Below are 24,212 nucleotides of genomic sequence, written 5' to 3' on the forward strand. Positions count from 1 at the left end.
CTACCTTTCTTTGGTTCTTTATTTTTCATTTCTACTTTCCTCTTTCATTTTAATGTACTACTTGCTGGTTGGATGCAAATCAATGAAAAGCTAAAAGCAATAACCCTTAAGAATAACAATGTTTTAGCCATGGTGGATCTTAAAAAAGCCTTAGGGTTCAATTTCAATCTTAATAATCTAGCATTCTATATTTTCATGGGGGGAAAAACAATATTTACCAATAACTTCTATGATAAACATTCTTGGGGAAGAGGGAGGTAGCAATTTAAAATATCCTAATAAGACTTCCTTTGCATTGATGTTTTTCTCCATATATTTGGACTTAATTATGAGTACCATAAAAATACCTTTTTTAGAACATTTTTTTTACCTTCTTAAGTTTTAGTTCATATTAGAAACCATGGTGAACACATTATTCTAATTTTTGAGTATCCAACTAATCCATTCCTACTTCCTAATTTTTTCTATTAAACTATATGACTATCAAGCCAATTTACAATTCGGTTCTTAAATATTTTGGCTTTAAAGCAGCAAAGCGTACATTTAAGATATTCTGGATATTAGTGACTGTGAAAAAAAAGAGGTGTCACTTTTTTTTTTTTTCTCAAATTATACATGATCTCCAGTTGAAATAAAGTAGTCTTCCCTGGGAGAAAAATAACAATATTTATCAACACTCTAATTTTGTTAAAACTGTACTAAGACTTCAAAACTGTAATATTGCTACAGAATCAAGACAACATAGTTCAAACATGGTCAGCATTATCACCTGAATCAAAAATCAAGGCACTAGGGGCTTTTTTTTTTTTTTTTCAAACAACCCTGAATCATTTCTGACTAAAAGAAACATTGAAATTGTAAAAGACAATAAAAAGATTTCCAACATATTTTAACAAGTTACAGTTCCCACCACAGAGAAAGTTAAAAAGTGCCTAAAATGTAAATAACATTTTGTGCAAATTACTCTTATAGTTGAAATATTCTTGAAATTATTTTTAAAACTTACATAAATATTTCCAACTATGAACTATATCAAAAGATGTGATCACTCCAGGGAGTAAAATTCCCAACCATCTACATACATAAAACAGTGCAAATCCTATTTTCAAACATAATTGAATAATTATGAAACAAGGGATATTTCTGAACATCCTGAAAACCCTGTTGCACGACCATCAGTTCCAACAATTGCATCAATAATTTAACCTGAAAAAAATCCACTCCCAGCAGCACATCATACCTCATTAACAAACTGTGACATCACAGATAAAATACAAATAGACTTGTGCCCCAGAAAAGAGTGAAAAGAACGATGTATCGTGTTGTAAACAAAAGGGAACAAAAAAGGGATGTATTAGTCTGAATGTGGTGCAAGAATTTAAGGAAATGTATTCAAACCTACAAAGAAGGGAATATGCTTCCATGCAGCATATAAAATTATTTTGCGCGCTCTCTTTTTATCCAGACATATACACAATATTTTACAGCATCTGTACAACAGAGAATTTGATTCTACACAACATCCTGAAAATATTTACTGTCCCATAATCACCTGACAAAAGACAAAGTCTTCTGGACTGTCTTCATGGCATTTTTTTTTCTTTTTCTTTTTTCTTTTCTTTTCTTTCTTTCTTTTTTTTTTTTTTTTTTTTAAAGCAAAATTCAAACCTCAGGTGTGGCAACAGCATGTCCACTGTAACATTGGATAAAATGCACAGTACTACTAGAAATGAAGATTGTTGGTGCCCTTCTGGGTTCACTTTAGATTAGGCTCCATAGGGCAAATTAACATTTGGCATGATGCTCTTAATTAGTAAAAAAAAAAAAAAAAAAGTCTGGACAACTACAACACTGTCAGAATTGGCGACATCCCTAGGATTACCTTCCTGCTGGCTAGTACTTAGTGTGGACTTCCACAGAGCACTCTTGAAAGATTTCCAATACTGCATCTTAGATAGTCTAAATTCTTCCTACCATCATCGGGTCATCAGTGCAACTCTTTATGAAACAGCCACTCTCCCCTCAGTGTCAGAAAAGGGGTAGATGCGCTACTGTGGTTGAGCTTTGGAAGGATCAGTCAAACCCTCAGTTCTATGGCGGGCAAGCTGCTGTTGCTGAGACTGATGCTGCTGGTGATGGGCCTGAGTCAAAGTGCCCTGTTGTAGTGGAAAAGCAGCAGAGAGGATAAGCTGAGTTGAAGGATTTCCATGAAGCAGCCTGGAAGTCTAAAAACAAATGACAGGAAAGTTTTTAGCCTCCATTCCCTTAGACAGGTAACAGATCTGTCCTCATGCGCCAGGCTCTCCTTAGCCACACAGGAGGTGCAGCAGGTGCCCCCAGACTGTTCCCCCTCTTTGAAGCAGCCCAAAGGCCCCCTTCTCCCACAGTGGTGGGGAATTGAGCATGAGCACTGATCAGCTTTAGCTCAACTTCAGATCCTAATTCCCATGGTCAAGCCATTCCCCAGCCACAGGGATACTGGGGAGCATGGCCACAGCTGGCTGGCAGGAAGGAAGTACTGAGGAAGAGACAGCATTGGTGTAGTTTCCTAACTACCACATCTGGATCAAGTTCACTTTTTCACAAGGACCATAAAATCTAAAGTTGAAAAAGACCTTAAAGAAATCTAGCTTAACCCCATCATTTTATGGACTATAATACAGGCTCAGAGAGGAGAAAAGAGTAGACTTAAGCCTAAGTTTTTATCTTCAAAGTCAGTCCTTTTTTTTGGTATTATTATACTTGATCAAATTATTAATACCTATATCATCTTTACTCTTTTTGTAAGCATGCATGTGACTGAGAAAAATAAAAGGCCTGTACCTTCCTCAACTATATTGTGAGATTCAATTCTTCAACAATCTGACACTTAGAATGGCGAAGAAATTTCCTGATAATCCTGGTATCAGGCTAAAAATATAAAAATCCCTTTTCCTTGAGTTTATCCATAAACTTCTATTTTATGAGAAACGAGCACACTGAACATGAACATGTCTTAAGTAAAATGACCATGTCTTAAAAATAAAATAAAATCTAGGTATTATTATAATTATGCTCTGGACATAATGTTCTCTAGTCTGGATCACTTCCTTGTTGTAGCAGAGAGGCTTGTGTAATGATCTATGCTATATAGGGTGATCTAAGACATACACGTCATAGTGGAAAATTGTCAAAAAAAAAATGATTCACAGGAGAAGGAAATAGCAAATCATTCCAGTATCTTTACCAAGAAAACCTCATGAATGACATTAAAATGATAAAAGATTAGACATTTGAGCTCCTCAGGTCAGAAGGCATACAACATGTTTCTGGACAAGAGCAGAGGAAAAATAGCTCCAATACGAATGAAGCTTCTGGGCCAAAGACTAAAGAAAAGCTCAGCTGAAGACATTGTCTGACAATGAAAGGAAAGGTCTGATGTTGCGAAGGTCAATATCGTATAAGGATCTGAAATGTAAGGTCTATGAACCAAGGTAAGCTGGATGTGACCATCACAGGAAATGGGAAGATTCAGCACTAATGTCTCAGGTGGACAGAGATGGGAGAATCTGATCAGGCGACCTTGTTCACTACTGTGAACTAGAATCCCACAGAAGACACGGTGTGTCCGCAGAACCAAAAATGACAAGAAAAGCAAAACTGCGGTGTACTCTCAAAGATGACGACCTCTCTTTGAAATCCAAGACAAACGATCCAACATCAGTCATCTGCTCCAACCACTGAAGCTAACAAGGCCGAAGTTGCTTAGTTCTGTGAACGCCTGAAAAGTCATCTAGAAATAACACCCCAAATGATGTTACATTCATCCCAGGGGATTAGAATGTTATTGAAGGAAAGCGAAAGAACAGCAATAATGGGCATAGATAGCTTTGGAGCATAAAGTGAAACAGGGCAGAGGCTAACAGAGTTCTGTCAAGGTAACTTGCTGTTCATAGCAAATAATCTTTTTCAACAACTCTAAAAGTGATTCTACACATGGACATCACTAGATTGTAGTCACGGGAAAAGGAAAAGTGGAGAAACAAAAGATTTCTTCAAGAAAATAAGAGATATCAGGGGAATATTTCATGCAAAAATGAGCATGGTAGGGACTTAACAGAAGTAGAACAGATTAAGAAGATGTGACAATAATATACAGAAGAAGCATATGAGAAAAATCTTACCATTGCTGATAACCATGATGGTGCAGTTACTGAATTTGAGGCAGACATTAGAAAGCATTGTTATAACAATGAGATTAGTGGGGGCACAGCTAGGTGGCACAGTAGTTAGAGTATCAGCCCTGAAGTCAGGAGGACTTGAGTTCAAATCTGATCTCAGACACTTAACACGTCCTAGCTGTGTGACCCTGGACAAGTCACTTAAGCCCAATTACCTCAGCAAAAAAAAAAAAAAAAAAAAAAAATCAATGAGATTAGTGGTGGTATAACTAAACTATTTAAAATCTTACTGTTAAAATGCTACACTCAACATGCCAGCAGATTTGGAAAACTCAACAGTGGCCACTAAATTAAAAAAAGATCAATTTATAAGTCAATCCTAAAGAAGAGCAATGCCAAAGAATGTTCAAATTACTAAACATGTGTTTATTTAATATGCCAGCAAGGTTATGCTTAAAATTCTACAAGATAGGCTTTAGTAATATGTGAACCAAGAATTACCAGAAAAGCAGGCTGGTTTCCAAAGAGGTAGAGGAACTAGAGACCAAATTGCCAGTTTAATCAAAAGGAATTAAAGTTGCCAGGAGAAATATCAACAACGTCACATATGCAGATGATATCATTCTGATGGCAGAAAAAAAAGAGGAATTAAGATATGGGCGAATGAGGAGAGTAGAAAAGCTGGCTTGAAGCTTAACATTAAAGAAGCTAAGATTAGGTCAACTGGTCCAAAGTTACTGGCAAACAGAGGAAGAAGAAATGGAATAAATGTCAGATTTTATATTCTTGAACTCAAAGATCACTGCAGACAGTTAACTTTGGCCATGAAATTAATAGATGCTTACTTTTTGGAAACAAAGTTATGGCACATATGAACAGCACACTAATAGACAGACAGCATAATAAAAAGCAGAGACATCACCTTGCTGACAAAGTTACGTATAGCTATGGTTTTTCCAGTAGCAATGAACAACTGTGAGAGTTGGATTAGAAGGAAAACTGAATATTGCGGAAGTGATGCTTCTGAATTGTGATCCTGAAGAAGATTTCTGAGAGTCCTTTAAATCATAAGGAAGTCAAATCAGTCAATACTTAAAGACTATTCATTGAATAGTCAAAAATTGAAGCTGAAGTTTAAATACTTTGGCTATGTAATGAAAAGACAGAAATCATTGGAAAAGACCCTATTATTGGGAAAGATTGAAGGCAAAAGGAAAGGGAACAACAGAGGATGAGATGGCTAGATCTCACAAAAGCAATGAATGTGAGCTTAGATAAACTTTGGAAAATAGTAGGGAATAAAAAGGCCTGGCATGCTATAGTTCATGGCACCATGAAAACTTGGATGTGACTGAATGAATCAACATCAAATGGACAAGACACATTGCTGGTTTTAGTTGAAAGTACCATGCTAATGGGCAATGCTGTGATTTTTATTTCTGAAAAAGCCAGTTGTCTTTGTTCATTCTAGGACCACAGACTCTGGCCATACCAATTAGGGAATCCTTGCTTGAGGAAAATTAGAGTTAGAATATTAACCACACAAAGCTGTCATGATTACTAGAAAAAAAAAAATCAAAGGATTCTTTGACCGTCAGTAACATTATCTGTACATATGAAAAATAACAAAAAAAAAAATTGTGAACACAAGAAAATTATGCTTATGTGGTTAAACGTCATCAAATAACGTGAAAGACCCCAAGACTCTGTGTGTGGGTAGGGAGACACACACACACACACACACACAATCTACTTAGTTTTATATCTATTTAACTTTGACTAAAGATATATAGGAAGTCCCAAAAGTCTCAGTACTGTTCTTAAGCTATTGTACTTAGATTTGGGTCACCTATAATTTAAATATTTTGCAATTAGCAAGTCATTTAATAAGGGGGAAAGAATCACTATGACAAACAGTAATAGTCTCACTGTGCTGTAAGGCACACTAGAACAGAGACTTTTTTTGGGAAAATAGAAAAGTTATATCTTTGGAGATCCAGCTAATTAAAAAAAAGTTAAACCTGTTTACCCATAATAATCTGTTACCTAAAATTAAATGTGTACTGGATAAATTCAACATAGAAGGAATAACCTGTAAGAACTGCTGTGATGGCTGAGTCAGCTGAGCCTGAGATGATTGCTGAATGGTAGTTAGCTGCTGTTCCTGCTGGCTCTGTTGTTGCTGCTGCTGCTGCTGCTGTTGCTGCTGTTGCTGCTGCTGCTGCGTTATTGACAACGTTTGTGGCTGCTGCTGTTGTGCAGCAAAAGTGGGATAGGCGGTTACCACCTGGCCCATAAACATAGTACTAGGTACCATAACTGCCCCACAGGCGACCGGAGCAGTAACTAATTTGGTCACTAGTTGTTGACCTTGAGAAAATCTGCAAAGCAAAGAAAAAGCCCTAGAGTCAAATATCTAAGAAACAGGCTATAAATAAATAACAATTTAATGAATAGATATATTTAGTGACTATTCACTGAAACTTTAGCAAAATAAGAAGGCAAGACTCCTCGTGGATGAGCTTAATTTCTATTTTTAATATAGAAATACAAATTTTAAAGCTTCAGTCTAAAATTAACACACAGCAGAAACATCAAGGACCCATGTCCGTGGTGCAGACAGTAACTTGTCTCTAACACAACAGAAAAGCCTTAGAGAACTGAATGAAGCTCATGGATGTCGTATGATTTCTCTATGGTCACATATCCGAGACAGGGACTGGAACCCCTGGTTTTCTAGTTTGCCACACAGTCTCTTATAACAAAAATATATACAAATAAATCCTAGATAATACAAATAAGCTTTCCTTCTGGTATGTAGTCAGATTTTTATAGTGACTAGCTCGTAGTCAACCATGAGCAAGTTGGAATTTATCAGAGTAAAGGAAATGAAAGATAATCTCTATGTTTACGAAATTATCCAGGCTTAATATAAGAATTCTAGAAACATAACTGCTTAATGATAACAATTATTACTAAGAGACAGGTATTATGGACATTATTATCCTCATTTTATGATTAACAAACTGAGGCCCAGACAAGTGCCATGAATTATCAGAGGGGATGTTTTAAGCAGCACTTATACATTCATCTCTCTCAGCTCCACTCCCTGCACTTCTGTTACTGCTGCCAAACATTTTATCAATGATGAACACAACCCTGGTTGGTTTTTTTGTCTACTCAGCATAATTCTGATCAAAATGGCAATTTCTTTTCTATTTTTTTAATTGGACTTTTTCTTCTGGAAAAAAAGATTCCCATTTGCCTTTTTTGAAATAAACTTACTTTTTAATAAGACTATATGGCAAACTGAGGAAATGGGGTTAAGTGATTTGTCCAGGATCACACAGCTCTAAATATCTGAGGTCAGACTTTAATTACTTCATAAAATGAATTACCTTAACTACAGGTCTGGTACTCTTTGGAATTACTATGTAAACTGCCCAAAATGTTAGTTACATTTTTTTTTACAATTTGTCTCTTCATACTTTAAAAATAAATGTATTTTACTTGAAAAGTATAAAATCTGGAATCTTTTATCTCTTTATTGAGTAAAAAGATTACACAAAGCAAACTGAAAGTAGTCACAATAAAATACATAAATTTGTAAGACTTCTATAAGGTAAATAGTATAATTCTCTCAATTCAGTTTAAACTTTGAATTATCTTTATTGATCTGCTACTTACTGACTACTGGGAGCTATGTAGTTTATTTGTAATCATTTGCAATTCAAAATATAACTATTAAAAGAAACAATGTTATGTTCTCCCAAGGTAATGTTACAAATATCAATTGAGTCCTTAGGACAGCCCTTAAAAGCTCATTTAATCCAAAATATAATTGAATCATAGTGGTAGTTATAATTATCACTTTTAATACATTTTATATGAAAATTCTAGGATACTCCAAAGCACCAAGGAGGGGATAAATTTTTAGGGTTAAAATTACTCATATCTGATGAAGGTATAAAGTTAAAACTAGAATAACAATGCACCTCAGTTTAGATCCAATATTTGGCAATTCAATTATTATTCCTCCAAATTTGAAATTAAATAACTCTTACTATCGCAAGAGTTGGTTAGTTCTCATTAAATAAGTTAAACTTCGAGACCATAAATGGGAATATAAAATTAAATATACATAATAGTTACCTTATCTGTCTGTCCTGGGTGAAAGTAGTTACTGCAGCACCCTGATTATTGTTTTGTGGTATGCTAGATGGAATCTGGACCATGTTTCCCGTTGTTGGCTGAGAAATTACCATAGTGTTGTACAGTGGAGCAGTCAGCGTGCTTTGAGTCTGATTGGAAAGAGAGGTTTGTTGATTGTGTCCACTGAGAATGTTTGGTTGAGTTTGCTAGGAAAGATAACATTTTACAAATTGTTTAAAAAAAGAAATTAAATGAAATATATTCCAAGGATATTACTATTTTTTGACTTGGCCAGTGGAATTTTCTTACTTAAAACTTAAGACTGGAGGGAAGTGATTACAAATATACTTTTGAGAAATGATACACATACAACCAAGACTAATGGTTACTAAATATAGTATTTAATTTTAAAAGTTTCCAATTACCCTTAAGTAGGGAGCAAAATGTAAATTCTGGACACACAGAATAGATAATTGTTTGAACTTGTTCAAAGCTAATATTCTGCATATCACAGAATTGGGCATAGAATATATTAGAAGAATTTCAAGACACATTCTAGCACTAAAACATTAAAATTTATCACTAAAATAGTTTTGTATAAAGTTATTTAAAATCATTGGTCTACATTATCCACTGGACTTCTTATTTTCATATACTTCTTAAAAACAAGTTTTTATTTTATTTCAGAAATTTTATATGCTTAATCACTCAATGATCTTTCTAACTTGAAAGCACTTTATAGTTTACCTGAGTTGCAGGACTTTGTAAAGACTGTTGTTGCATCATATGCTGAGAAGAACCAATATGTCCAGTATTTAATCCACTTTGAATCTGATTAGCCTGAACAACTTGACTTTGCATGTTTATAGGAGTAAGTTGTTGCATATTTGATGAATTTCCAGAAGACAGTTGAACAGAACCAAAATTCAATCCCGGGGATGATTGCTGTAAAAACATCTTTAAGAATATTTTAAAATAAGTTGTGGGTTTTTTTTTTAAACAATTAAAACTAATTCAGTGATGAGAACAGTTCTGAATATTCAAATTTTTATGCTCAAATTCTGTTTCATAAAGCTACTTTTAAAGTTTTATCTGAATACTTTACAATACTTTAATGTCTTCAAATATGAAAAAGATATCCCCAAACAATATCACATTTCAGGAATCTCACTTCTAATAACCCCCTATAACCTGACTTAAATTTGGATTTCTTTAAATTAAAACTCTTGGGAGAAGAAAGAAAATTATCATCATTACATTTTTAATTAATTATGGGCTTAATGGATACATTCAAATTTTACTTTCTAAACCAGTTATGAAACTTCAAAATAATCAAAAATGATTGAATACTGAAGGCAAGTAGAGGAAGGTGGGCCATAATATAGAAGAAAAAGTCCTGAACTTGAATTCAGGAGATCTGGGGCTAGATTCCAATTGTGAAACTTTCTGTAAGTCACATGGACAAGGGCGAGCCTCTCTGAACCTTAAAATGGGTATCTGTAAAATGGGAATCACAACATTTAGAAGGAGTAGAGATAAAGAGTAGTATTGAGAGGTACATCTGAAATTTGGCTGAATGAACTGATCCAAAGAATAATGATTAATGGAGTGACTTATATCAATTCTTAACTAAGAAATCTATGGACAGATTTCAAGGAGTCCTTCAAGGACTTACATCTTTATTTTCATTAACCTTTGGTTTCCTTTGTAATCTCACGTATTTTACTTTTATGGCTTTAAAACCATTCTGAAAAGATATCCACAGACTTCACCAGACTGTCTAAGGGATCCATGACACACAAAAAAGATCAGGAAGATCTAACCTAGATCTATCCAATGGAATGTTCCAGGGATTTGACCATGGTTACACCATTTAAATATTAAAATGTTTTAAACATTGACTCGAAGCTGGGAAAGGCTAACATACTGAACTCTAAAAACAATGGGCCTTTCATGATGGTCCCAATTGTAAATGTTCTACCTCATTCTTTATTTGGTATTTATTTTTAGGCAACTAAGTGCCACAGTGATAATGCTGGACCAGAACCAGGAAGACTCATCTTGCTGACCCCTTCCTAGTTGGGTGATCACAAATCCTGTTTGCCTCAGTTTGCCATCTGAAAAATGAGCTGTATCCTTGTCAAGAAAACTCCAAATGGGATGGTTGAAGAATTGACAGAACAACAAAAGTTTATTCTTAGGGGTGTGTGTGTGTGTATTTGCCTTTATATCTCTACTGTCTACCACAGAGTAGGTGCTCAATAATTGCTTGTTAAATGATTATTGAGTTCACTTTACTTCTACCTCATGGTCAGTAAGTCTATGACAAGAATATTCCTTTTTTTTCTTACACACACACACACACACACACACACACACACACACACACACATATATACATACTCACAAATGCTGGTAGTCAAACTTTATTGTCACTTACTTGTAGCCCTTGACCATGGACCATCTGTAGTTGTTCTTGGATTTTTCTGAGTTCTTCTTGTTGTCGGTGAATATTTGCCTCAATCATTCGGGTCCGTTGTTCCAGCTGATCTTTTAAGTGCTGCATGGCTCCCAACTGAGCTGAAAACTGAAACATGGGCTAAAGTACCATAAAGAAATAAAATATTTCAGAACTATTCCTTCCCTATGACTCTAGAATAAGTAATTCGTTCCTACCTATTATATATACCAATGAAAACCAGATTTTAGCTGCAAGCATAATTTCATATAAAAAATAAGACTAATGCTAACTCATATTTCTATAATATGTGAAGGTCTACAAATGTTTTACATAATTATTTCATTTTTTTCTTAGTGCAAATGTTCACTATTTAGAATGATGGCAGCAGAAGAATCCAAACTTAATTTGATAAACTATTACATTATGCTGAGTCGCTGATACCACTAAGACTTTGCTCTCAGGTAATGTTAATGGGGACCAAATAAAGAAATGTAAACTTTCTAATCATAACAAAAATAGAATCAGGGAGCTATTTCTTTTGACATAACATTATGAATGGAAACAGTTCCCATTTCTAATTTTGCTGTTTTGCTTCTTTAATAGTTTAGTAAAGAAAATAACACTTTATTTCTTCCCACCTTTACCTTCAATGCTTTCTTGTTGAATGCCAAACAAAGAAAGGAAACAGTACCCGTAAAGTCAAAATACATTATATATATGCATTTTAAAATTCTGTCTAAAAGTGAGGACTGCCTGAGTTACATTTTATATAATTATTAGAGGTGAAAAAAACCTTAGTAGAAAGGCAAGGGACTAGATCTCCCTTGTAAAAAATTTCTTTCTTCCTTTTTTAAAAGAAAAATTTAGAGAATTAAGGGGATGCATGATATCTGATTAATAAAACATTTTTATAAAAGAATAGTTTATTTTTAAACTATGCTTTCATAATTTAAGTAATTTCAATTAAATACAAATGAGAAAATGGCAACATCAAAAAGTAAAAGAAAAAAATCAGAGCCAAAGTGGTATGTTTTAATTATTAATAACAAGTAAGGTTTTAGACTAATCATGTAACTTCTTGTCTCTACACAGAGCAGAACTGAGAATCAATATGTGAGATGGATAGTTTCCTCAGCTGGAGCTCCCTGCACCAAGAACTTCAACCAAGAAACTGATCCCTGTAGGCTTTAGTGAACCAAAAATTAACATTATCTATGTTGTGTTATATTTCTATTTTTTAAAAATAGACAATTACAGTTTAATCTGGGTCATCCCACATGGGACTTTTCAAGCTCTCCTGCATACACCAATCCTTTCCCCAAAACTTCCTAAGCAGCAGATCACTAAGTATAGGCCCAGAGCCAACCCTTATTCCTATTACAAAAAATAATAGGACATTTTTATATACAAGTCTTCATTAACATTTTTTAAAATTAATGAATGCATAGTAAATATTTTCAGAAATTACTTAGGAAAAATATGACTAAATATTTAAAAGAAATCTGTAAGAATTAAGTTGACTCTTAGCATGAGTGTTTTATAGACCATGTGCTGATAAAAATTATAACTGAATTTTTTTTAATGACTCAATGGAGCAACACAGTTGGTAAAATCCTAATATGATGCTATATTATCCAAAATTTTATACTATAATCAATATATCAATCATGCTAATGAAATTACGTACATTTAATATTTGTTTATATAATCTGAATGATGATAGGAAAACAATAATAAATTTTAAAAGGAAAAAAAATTACACCATTTTGCCTATCAGGCAAAACTTCCAAATCAGAGAATATCTTTTTTTTTTTTTTTTTTTTTGATGAGGCAACTGGAGTTAAGTGACTTGCCCAAGGTCACACAGCTAAGAAGTATTAAGTGTCTGAGTTCAAATTTGAACTCAGGTCCTCCTAACTTCAGTATTGGTGCTTTATGCACTGCACCAACTAGGTGCCCCTAAGATATATTTTATAAGAAATATAAAAAAGAGAGCTAGAAAACGCTTCAAAAACTAGACAATACTTAATAATGCTTTGGATCTAGTCTTGGAGGGTTTTTTTGGGTGGTTGTTTTAGTAACTATAAAATCTTCTTAGAAGCTTAATGGGTAAGTCAAATCATTCATGTCCCTACTGGGAATTAGCATTGCATAGAACAGGACTGCCAAAGAACTAATGTCATCTATTCAAAGGGAAAAAGAGAACACAGCCATGGAAAGGTGCTTTGGGGCTCTCTGATAGCATGGGATCATCAATTCAGAGGGACCACAGAGCCCATCTAGGGCTCCTTCTTCACTTTTCAGATGCTGATCACAAAGGCAGTGAGAGGAAGAGGTGAGATGTGAACCCAGAATCTCCAACTTCACAACTAGTGCTCTTTGCATATACCTGAGGCTAGCATATAAATCTATTTGCAGGATTTTTTTAAACGCCCATAATCAGGGGCAAGAAGTAGGTTTTTACTTAAGAGTTCATCTACAGTCATTAAGGAAAAATGCTCTAAGTAAACTCAATCTAGAATGCCCTCTGATTTTAAGAAATGAGTTGAAATAAAAAGAGTTAATGATTAATTTATAGTTATAATGCATCAATTTGCCATTTCTTTCTTTAAATTTTGCTTTAAAGTATATTATCAAACTTATTTTTGTGCCATTATAATTCTAACAGTGAAAAAAAATCAAATGGTTAGATCATATGTGTATAGCTCTAAAATTCAAATGACAGGCATATAACTAGAGGCATATATATTTGAACTCGGGTCTTCCCAAGTCCAGACCCAACACTCTATCCAAGGGATATTAAAGGAGAACTATCTGTACTTTCCTTTCTCCCTACCAAGAATAGAATGTAAATTATTATTTCTTTTACATGTTAAGCAGATTACCTATTGATTATTCATGGTTCATCACAGAGAAATGGATGTAAAAAACAAGTGGAGTTTTGTCTTTCAACTTCAGAATGTGTCTTGAAAATTCAAGCTATAATCAGAGGTGGTAAATGTCAAATTGGAAATTAGGATCATTCATTCAGGCACATAATGAACATTTACTATGTATAAGGCAATGTATATTGTCTTAACTATATCTCTAATCTCAGTAACCTTTCAAACAAAAGCAAGTTATTCAATTGCCTTTTCTACAGTGAAAGAAAAAGAACTATATTTTTTCCATCTCAAATATGCATATTAAATGAACAAGTTACATAAAGTTGAAATCTCAAAAGTGTAATAATTAACCTGAACACAATTCATTTACAATAATCAAACAAAACCAAAATTCATTTTCATACCTGTGACATTCCTTGTTGAATATGTAAAGTTGTAGCTTGAGACATCATTGGCTGTGCTAAAGACTGACCAACAGATTGAGAATTTAGGGACTAGGAAAAAACAATAATAATAACAATATTGGTTTGGGATTTTTTTTTTACATAAACACTTCTACTTGAAATAAATATTCCTTTATTTATTTACATCTTTACTAAACTTTTTCTATTCATTAATTAAAAAAAATTATTTTCCTAGTTACACGTAAAACATTTGTTTTTAAAATTTTGAGTTCCAGATTCTTCTCCTTCTTCCTCACATCCATCATTGAGAAGACCCATATGAAGTTGTACATATTTCCATAAAAGTCATATAAACATTCTTTACAAATGAAAATAAAATTTAGATTTTAAGAACACTCATCTTTAAACATGTTTTCTTACAATAAGTTAACCTATATATTTTTAACTTAAAAATAGTTTTAAGTATTTTTTAAATGGAAAATATTTCATAAAACATTTAGGTCTACAGGTAAATGTGGATGTTCCATCTTTATCTCTTTGGAGAGAATAGTAAATAAGTACCATAGATCTTCTTTATGTGAATGTTTATAAAAATATTTTAAAGAAAATTATTCATGTAAGACTTTACCTGACTACTAAATGATGACCTTCTTTGAGCTATTTTTTCATGTCCAGGTAAATGTTGTCTGGGAGGAGTGCTATTATCTGTTGCTATCTTTGTTGGTGTTGCTGGTATTAAAAAGCAAAAAAAAAAAAAAATAATAATAATAAAAAAAATATATATATTCATTAGAATTTACAAAAATTTTCCTGACATTTGTTTCAAAATATCTTTCAGTAAACATTTTTTAATACAAATTCATTTTTAGATATTTAAATATAATTATCCATTTATATTTCTATTCTTTTAATTGAGCATATAAAATGTTCAATGTAGAAAAACAACTTCATCCTGAAAAAGTATTTGCAGATTGGATGAAACCTATAAAGCTGTCTTCTTGTGGTCAGAATATTCTAAAAAGTACATCAAATTTGTAAGGTTACTGGAAATAACAAAGTTATAAAAATGAACATGTAACATTTGTTGTCTCTCCTACAAAAGGGAAAGAAACTTTTTTTGAATGAGTAATGAAAAAAAAATCAAAACTTTACATGTATTTAACTGATGACTTAAGCACTCATTCTTTTAAAAACTGAACAATTAATATATGTTGCAGAAATACAAACATTTGTGATTTTAATTAGGGCAGCTGGGCACCACAGTGAGTAGAACACTGGGCTTGGAGTCAGGAAGCCCTAAGTTCAAATCCAATTCAGATACTTCCTAACTGTGTGATCCTGGGCAAGTCATTTAACCTTGTTTGCCTAAGTTTCCTCATCTATAAAGGAAAGAAATGATAAACCACTCCAGTAACTGTGAGAAGTGAACCTCAAATAGGGTCACAAAGAATTGGACACAGCTGAACACATCTAAGTTCTATTTAACGCTTCAAAACCTTCATACCACAATTTCTAAAACTAAAGACCGCTTCAGAATTATGCTACTGTGAAAAATGAGATGAAAAGAAAAAGTGGGTTGCCATTCTTTAAAGAGAGGCACTTCATCAGTACTTACAGGAAGGATCTGACACTGCGGTATGAGAGGACTTCCGTGAACTTCTGGATGAAGCAGAAGGAGTTGGGCTGTGATCAAATCTTTCTAATGCTTCTTTGAGACTAACAGTGTTAATACGATTATCAGATCCAGAGTCTTGGCTCTAAAAAGACAAATAATTATTATCAAAATAAGTACTCTGTTGTGATTTGTTTCAAAGACAAACAATTCATTCTGAAATATATATTTTAAAAATTTTGTTACTTTTTCACTCTTATCAGCAAAGCAGACCTTTCTCCAAAGCATTCAAAATGTTAGTTCTCATGTACAAGCAGGGGACAAACACCATTAATATCATTTTATACATCATACAGATTCATCTAAAAGTCAGTCATTGGACAGAGAATAAACATCATGGGCATGAAATGAAATCTCAGAATTGCTTTCATTTACATTTTTCTAACAATATTTTGGAGCAATTTTTTATATGGCTATAGAAGTCTGGGTTTCTTGCCTTAAGATAACAATTTATATCTTTAGGACATATATCAATTGGAGAAGGGCTCTTATTATAAATGTGATCAGTTCCTTATATATCTTGAAAATGAGATCTTTATCAGAGAAACTCATTGCAAAAACATTTCACAGTTCACTGTTTCCCTTTTACTCTTAGTTGTATTAGACCTGTTTCTACAGAAACTTTTTAGTCTTCTGTAATGAGAATTATCTATCTTATCTTCTCTGATCTTCTCTATCTTTAGTTTGGTAATGAACTTATATTGTATCCATCAATCTGATTACATGATTTTTTTCCCACACTTCTCTAATTTAGATCACCAATCCAACAGAAGTTTTTCATGGCATGAAATGTAAATCAGTATTGGTCTAAATTTAATTTTTCTCATGCTACTGTCCAATTTTCCCAGAAGTCTGTGTTAGGGATTGTTTCTCAGCAGCCACTGTCTTCAGTTTACAAATACAATGGTAATAGAGACTGACGCTTCTACATGTGACTTACTTATTCTGTGCTACTGATCAATCTCTATTTTTTAACCAATAATAAATTGTCTTGAAAATCTCGTTTTACAGTAAAGACTGAGATTTGGTACTGCTAGACCCTCTTCCTTCTCACTGTTTCTGATTATTTCCAAGAATCTTATCTTTCTTGTCACCACATGAATTTCATTATTTTTTGAAATTCTAATTCCATATTTATGTTATTTTATTTGATTCTTTATGATAGTTTAATTGGTATGACATTGAATAAGTAAATAAATTTATGTAGTTCCGTAATTTTTATTAAATTGGCCTTTCTTATCCAAGAATAATTAATATTTTCCAATTATTTAGGTCTGTATTTTTATAACCCATGATTTGAAGTTGTATTTACAATTTTCATGTTATATTAAGAGTAAACACCCATATAGTTAGTACTGGATTAGTTATTGTATACTCATAATTATTTTAAGTGGAACTTCTCTTTCTTTTCCTGATAATTTGCATGGATTAATTTTATATCTTGAAAATATGCTTAAGTCCCTTGTTGTTTCATTTAATTTTTAGTTGACAGTTATGGAGTTAAATACACTATAATAACACCTAAAAAAGTGAAAATTCTGCTGCTTCTTTACCTATACTTTTCCCACCAATTTTACTTTCTTGTCTCTAATACTATGTCAAATAGCAGGGGTAATAAAGAACATTCTGATTTTATGGGAATATTATACTTTCTATTATGTGTAATGGAAGCTCTTGATTTTAGATATATGCTATTTATTATTTTAAGGAATGGTTCATATATTCTTATGTTTCCCTAGTATTTTGACAGAAATAGGCATTATATTTTGTAAAAAGCTTTTTCTGCATCTAATGATATAATTGTATATTTTTTTTATTGATTTTGTTATAAACATGGTTAATTAAACTTATGACTTCCTAATATTAAATAAACTCTGCATTGCTGTTACAAATCCAAACTGGTCATAGTATATAATCATTGAAAAAATGTTGTTTTGCTAATATTTCTTATATGTCCTTTGCTAATATTTTATTTAAAAATTTTCTATCAATGTTCATTAGGGACATTAAGTCTATAGTTTTTTTTTTTTTTCTCTTTTAACCAAAACGATGAAAAAAGAAAATGATAAATGTTTAAGGGGCTGGAAGTATATATAACAGGTACAATGATGAATTGGTTGATGTACCTATAGCTAAGTACAAAAATTCTGAAAAGAAATTTGGAATTATTAACAAAAAGTTACTGAATAGTGTATGTCCAATGATCCAAGATACTCTGAAGGACTTATGATACAAAATGCTATCCATATCCAAAGAAAGAAGTGATTGCATCTGAATACACATTGAAGCATACTTTCTTTTTTTCTTGAAGGGTTTTGTTTTTGTTTTTGTTTTTTGGGGGGGAAGGAACAGAAGATCTACATTTTCTTTTGCAACATTAATGGAAATATTTTGCATTACTTCACATGGGCCTTCTTAATGGGAGATGGGGTGGGTGTGGGTGGAGTGGAAAGGAAAGAATCTGGAACTCAAAGTTTTAAAAACAAGTGGAGAAAATTGTTTTACATATAACTGAGGAAAATAAAAATATTAAAACATGAAAAAATACTGTATGCCTTCTAATTTAGCTATAACATGGGTGGGCCTAAAAAGTCCTACGTGTACAACATATTTTATGGTGGTAAAAAACTGGGAACTAAAGGAATAAATGAGAAATGACTGATTAAGTTGTGGTTATGAATGTAGCAGAATACTAAATGAAATATTCTAAGAAATCAAAAAATATATAATTTCAAAGAAAAAAACATATATAGTTGTATTCAGAATACAGTAAACAAACCAGAAGAACAATTTATACTATAACATCAATATTATAAGTATAAAAAATCTGAAGACCTCTATAAACTGATAATTAAATGAAGAACAAATGACAGAAAACAATTTATACAGTAATACTACTGTAAAGACAAACAACTTGGAAAGTTGTAAGAACTATGATCAATACTATACAAACAATAATATCTTGACTATCCAAAACTCCAAAGGAGCATGATGAAACATACTATCTGCCACCTGATTGAGATTTAAGATACAGAATGAGACATTTATACTTCTGTATACAATCAATGACAGAATTTCCTTTGCTTTGCTATGCATATTTGTAATAAAGAATTTTTCTTTTTCCTAAAAAGAGAAAATAGATATCTTGAATCTAATTTCTTTTCCAGAATTCTATATTTTTTCCCTTTTTTATCACTAATAATGGCTTTTTATTTTCAAAATACATGCAAAGATAGCTTTCACTATTCACCCCCTGTGTAAAACCTTTTGCTCCAAATTTTTTCCCTCCTTTTTCCTCCTCCCCCAGAAAGCAAATAATGCAAGATAGTTTAAACATGTTCAATTCTTCTAAATATATTTCCACAATTATCATATTGCCCATCATGCTGCACAAGAAAAATTGGATCAAAAAGGGCAAAGAAAATGAAAAAGAAAAAAAAAGGCAAGCAAACAACAACAAAAAAATGAAAATACTATGTTGTGATCTACATTTAGTTCCTATAGTTCTCTTTCTAGATGTAGATGGCTCTCTCCATCACAAATCTATTGGGATTGGCCCTGAATCACTTCAATAATATTTCAAATAAAGTAATAACAACAGTATCAAATGAAATTAAGTTTTTTATGTTTTATTATATTATGAAACTCCAAACTGGAGCCATACAAGTGTCCAAAGTCAATTTATGCAAGTTTACTTCCATTTTTATATAGCATCGGTATCACTTTGAACTATAAACTCTGATGGTGATGTCTCAAACATTTGTGGAAATCACTTAACCTCATTATGCCTCTGTTTGCTGATAAATGTGGGGAGGGAGCAGAGTTGATCAGAATGCTTTCCTGACAGCCTGATAGATAATCACAGGAAGCATCGGGAAGATAAAAGATAATGAAGTGGTCAGGTCTTAAAATGAAGAGAAAATAAGTGTTTATACTTCATAACTCATTCCATAATTCCTTTGCTGAAGACACTGAGTAAAGTGTGATATAATTAGAATGAAACTATTTGATGGCTGGCCAAAGGATTGTTGACTGTAGATAGTCCTTCTAAAAAGAAGTAGGACATATATTCTAAATGAAGAGTCCAGGAAGGAGATAGCCTTAATGAGAGCAGAGAGGAGAGACAATTATAGATAGACTACTGGAGGATTGGCATATAAGAAATAAAACTTTGGACCAGGGCAGGTAGAGACTACGTAGTCCAGCTGAATGACCTTCCCAGGAGAGATAAGAGCAAAATGGACACCATGAGTTGTCTCGGACACTAACGTTCCCCAAGTTTGTGCTTCTCTATTAGTGTCATCTATGTATATGCCCTCTCTTCCCACTGATGTCATGTATAATCATAAAAGGACTTCATATTTCTGAAGGAAATGTTTTATCATAATTGTTTTTACAATCCCATTTCAGCAAAATGTCTATGAAGGTTAAGGGTGCTGGTGAAGGGTTTTAAGCTATGGTTGTAGGAATGATGAAACAATGCCTTGAGCTTGATTTGAGAGGTGTCTCTCAAAATAGTAAGTAACATAAAGGTGCTGGATTAGGTTTCTTTCAGCTCCAAATTTAAGATCCTGTTATCTGAAAAACTGTTAGAAATTAACTCATTTGTGATTACTAAATTCTTTTCTTTATCCTATTAAGCTTTGTGTAAACATAATTAATAGGGAAGAGGATGATAAAAATCACCCCTCCTATACACAAAAAAGTCAGTTTCCAAGCATCAATAATGGAAAGGGATAAGCAGCATCAGAGGGATTATACAGATAGCACAGAAAAATGAAGCTGGAAAGGACAGAAGGCAGTCAACGAAAGTAATCTTTCTCAGACATCAAAGATATTCCTCACATCTGGAGAAAATAATTTCCACATCAAGTCAACATCTTCTCTAAGAAAAAAGTGACATAGAAAGATAAAAGGACATCCTCACATTAAAAGGACATTCTTTTTAGGTAACTTGCCCAAGACATAAATATTTTAATCAAACTGGATCCCCTGCCCTTAAGAAAGGGAAGAGGTGAAAGGGAAGGGAAGCATTTGACAAACTCCACATTAAGCACTTTTTACAACTACCTCATTTGATTCTCTTCAAGGTAGCTGCTGTTATCAGTTCCATTTTACAGTTGAGGAAAATGGGGTAAATAAAGATTAAGTGACCTGACCAGAGCCACAGAATAATAAGTGTATAAAATAACTAATAATAATATCTTCTTACACTCCTAAGCTCCCTCATATTTTCCACCAAATTTCAGTAGGCTGTAGATATAACAAGAGTTCTTGCCATTCCAAATCTCTTCCTCTAAGTTAAGATTTAATCATTTCAATCTGCTCAAAACAAACCATTTTCATTTTATAAACAAAGTTTGAGGAACATAAAAGTAAAATAATTTTAATTTAAAATGCTACTTCTTAAATTATTATAATGAATGAAAATACATCTATTTGTTATAAATGTTAAGAAACCTACTTTGTCAGCTGCTATCTCAGGAAGAGACTCCTTAATGCCAAGCTCACGTCGCCTTTCAGCTCTAACTTCTGCATAACTGAAAAGGGAAATAAACATATAAGAACACATAATACTGTCACTCTGATCACTTAAAACTTTACTTTTGATCTTTGCTTAGTCACTTGTGAAATATTTCTACAGTCTTTTCTTTGTGAAACACACATCAAAACTAGACCTACAGTTTTTAATTCCCTTTTCAAAAACAATACTTCTCTTAAATAACCCCAAATTTATATATATTGCTGAAAATTATTACTAATGAATTAGTAAGTGAAGAGAAAGTTAATATTGAAAATCCCCACTTTTACTTCTAAAAGTAAATCTAGTTGAATTCTGTATATACATTAATGTTATGCTTTCTTCCAGAAGTTACAAAATATTATGATTATACTTTTAAGATAATTTCTATTACTTTTTTTTTCTCTTGCTAATATTGGTTTTTTAAAAAATGGCGATTTAAAAACCACAAACATATTTTATTTCCTTTTAATTAACAATGTTACTAAATTTATTATTAACTATTATCTAAGACTCTCTAAAGGAACTATTACCTTACTACTGTGTGCGTACAAACAATAAACTCTGGCCTTGAATTCCATTGATGATAAGTGATATAGTAATGAGTTTGAAGCCAAATCCACTGTTGCCCTTTTGTCAGGAACCTATAATAACAGGACTTGCCCTTCCCGTATTGCATTACTAGAGGAGGAAAAAAAAACAATTTTTTTCTTGATTTATATCTTTAATTATTAGGAATGATTTCCATACAAAAGCTTATACTTTCTTAAAGACTCTATGAAAACTTGACTTCCACAAACTCTGCCATCTACAGTGATTCAGTCAAAAACAAACACTCCCCAGAAGTAATTTCATGATTCAGTTAAACAGTTAATCTGTTATTATTTAACTCAAAATTATGTCACCACACACACACACACACACACACACACACCCCTCATGCATGTGCATATAAACACACAGTTAAGAAAGAGAGGTCTAGTCTTGTCTGTTGTTTTGTTTTATTTGTAATAAATAACTGATTTCAAATCAATCAAGCATACACATTGTGGACTTCTGTTAATCAAACTGAACTGGGGAATTTGCTCCTGGTAGGCAGTCTCCTGGCCTAAACTAAATATTCAGTAATAAATATATTTTCTTTACACGTGAAACTGCTTCACTCAAACAAAATTTTCTTTGAGTTTTAGCATAGCTATTTAACCTGCTTTATTTAGAGGGCTGTACTCAGTCAGTACAGGAAAACAAAGACTTAAGTATCAAATTTAGCTTTAAAGTATTTTATTTTTTAAGATAAAACAATATTGACACATTTTTAAAAAATCAAAAACAAAAAAAGAAATGTGTTTTGGTGGATTCTCTCAATACATAATTTATATCTTTGCAAACTTCAATTTCATGAAATAGTATTTTACTCAGTAAATAAATAGCAATCAGCCTAACAAACCATTTCAATTTCCAAAAGAATGTTCATCGTAAGGATATAACTTGCTCATTATATAATATTTGTGATATGCTATTTAACATTACAAGTAACAGAAAATTAACACTATTATTTATGGCCCTTATTTACCAATCTCAATGCAAATATAAATATGCAGTGAAATTCCCCATTTTTTACTCATATACTAAAAATTATCACATCCTAATAACTTTCTCTTATCCTCTATTATGAAGATTTCAATAGTTGAGAAATGTTATGAATACAGTGAAATATTAACATTTACTTACAATGTTCATGGCATTTTGCCAAATTTTCTAAGTCATCCACATGATAATAATCATACCCTGATGTCCCCAGAACTTCAAATGGCAAATATCCTATTATGGGAGGAGCCCTAGATTAAACATTAAAAAAAAAAAAAGGCAGTTAACCTTATTGTGATAAACTCACACAACTAGTAAAATCTTTTGGTAGATAAATTTTAGAAAAATGCATAAAAATTCCAAAGCCAATTCTGATTAGCTTGAAAAAATATAATGTCTGTTTCCCTAAATTTTTTTCTTAGATCCTACCTGTGATCTAGGAAGAGAAATTTCCATTCTAAACTATGTCTGGATGTGAACTCTTCATTGGGCTCTTCAACAGTGCACATTTCCTATAAATAAGCAAATAAAAAAAAGTCTTAAAATGGATCATAATTTAGAAATATTTTCCTGAATAATTCAGAATGATCTTAATTGTGTATATTGTTATAAAAACCTAGCTGGCAATGAATGATAAATGAACATTTCAAAAGTTTTAGGGCAAAGTAAACCTGGCAGACAGAGAGGGTTACAGCATGTTTCCAATGCTTACTGGGATATGAGGTATGGAGTAAAAGACCTCATTGGAGGCATGTATTGTGAACAAGATATAGCAAATGGAATGGTCCAGTGTTCTCTCTTAGAGATTAAAGGAACCAGATGAAAATGAGCACTTGGTGGAACTTCCATGGAGGACTTACATTATGATGTAGAAAAGCACATGTGAGAGGTCAATTCAGTTTTCTAGTATTTGGAGAAGCGGCCCAGAATAAGCTATGAGATCTAAGTAAGACAAGCTATTAAAATATCTGTACTATTAAGCACTGAAGTCCTTTATCCTTTTACAGGATTTCAGGTTAGGAAAGAGAATAAGGACAAACCCTAGAAGCCCATGGTCATTACTGCCCCCAGGCCATGGGAAAAGAGAATGCATGGAGGGGTTGTCTGGCAACCCAACTGCCACCAAAGTGCTTTTGGGAAATGATGGTAGAGTTATAGTTGTGATTCTGACACATACTGATCAACCTCTATCACAACATTTTGAGGGACAGAGAAAAGTCAAGGGCTAGATTTGAAAGGCTGAGATACCCATTGCAAGAATGAGCAGTAGAAAAAGGAAAGAGAATGTTTTTTTATTGGTAGATCAAGCTACTTGTTTCTGAAGGAAACACTTGGACACATCGACTATTCAATGAATCTTTAACAAATTC

General features: G+C 32.7%; 1 protein-coding gene across 6 annotated transcripts in view; it reads right to left on the reverse strand.

Annotated features, from left to right (window-relative positions):
* Nucleotides 1-17: 17 nt before the first annotated feature.
* CLOCK (clock circadian regulator) overlaps nucleotides 18-24,212 on the reverse strand; it is a 102,266-nt gene continuing 78,071 nt past the window's right edge. For 3 of the 6 annotated variants that reach the window (XM_074275451.1, XM_074275452.1, XM_074275456.1), the window contains 12 exons: nucleotides 23,272-23,354; nucleotides 22,987-23,093; nucleotides 21,789-21,936; nucleotides 21,199-21,274; nucleotides 15,678-15,819; nucleotides 14,691-14,791; nucleotides 14,063-14,152; nucleotides 10,753-10,911; nucleotides 9,060-9,269; nucleotides 8,313-8,518; nucleotides 6,253-6,541; nucleotides 18-2,225 (listed from right to left, as the gene is read on the reverse strand). In XM_074275451.1, coding sequence (XP_074131552.1) covers nucleotides 2,049-2,225; nucleotides 6,253-6,541; nucleotides 8,313-8,518; nucleotides 9,060-9,269; nucleotides 10,753-10,911; nucleotides 14,063-14,152; nucleotides 14,691-14,791; nucleotides 15,678-15,819; nucleotides 21,199-21,274; nucleotides 21,789-21,936; nucleotides 22,987-23,093; nucleotides 23,272-23,354 — 1,788 coding nt within the window. In that variant the 3' untranslated portion in view covers nucleotides 18-2,048. The remainder of the gene's footprint in view (nucleotides 2,226-6,252; nucleotides 6,542-8,312; nucleotides 8,519-9,059; nucleotides 9,270-10,752; nucleotides 10,912-14,062; nucleotides 14,153-14,690; nucleotides 14,792-15,677; nucleotides 15,820-21,198; nucleotides 21,275-21,788; nucleotides 21,937-22,986; nucleotides 23,094-23,271; nucleotides 23,355-24,212) is intronic. The other 3 variants (XM_074275455.1, XM_074275454.1, XM_074275453.1) reach the window with 3 other exon arrangements.

Source organism: Sminthopsis crassicaudata, chromosome 6, assembly GCF_048593235.1.
Source record: "Sminthopsis crassicaudata isolate SCR6 chromosome 6, ASM4859323v1, whole genome shotgun sequence".
Taxonomy (NCBI): Eukaryota; Metazoa; Chordata; class Mammalia; order Dasyuromorphia; family Dasyuridae; genus Sminthopsis; species Sminthopsis crassicaudata.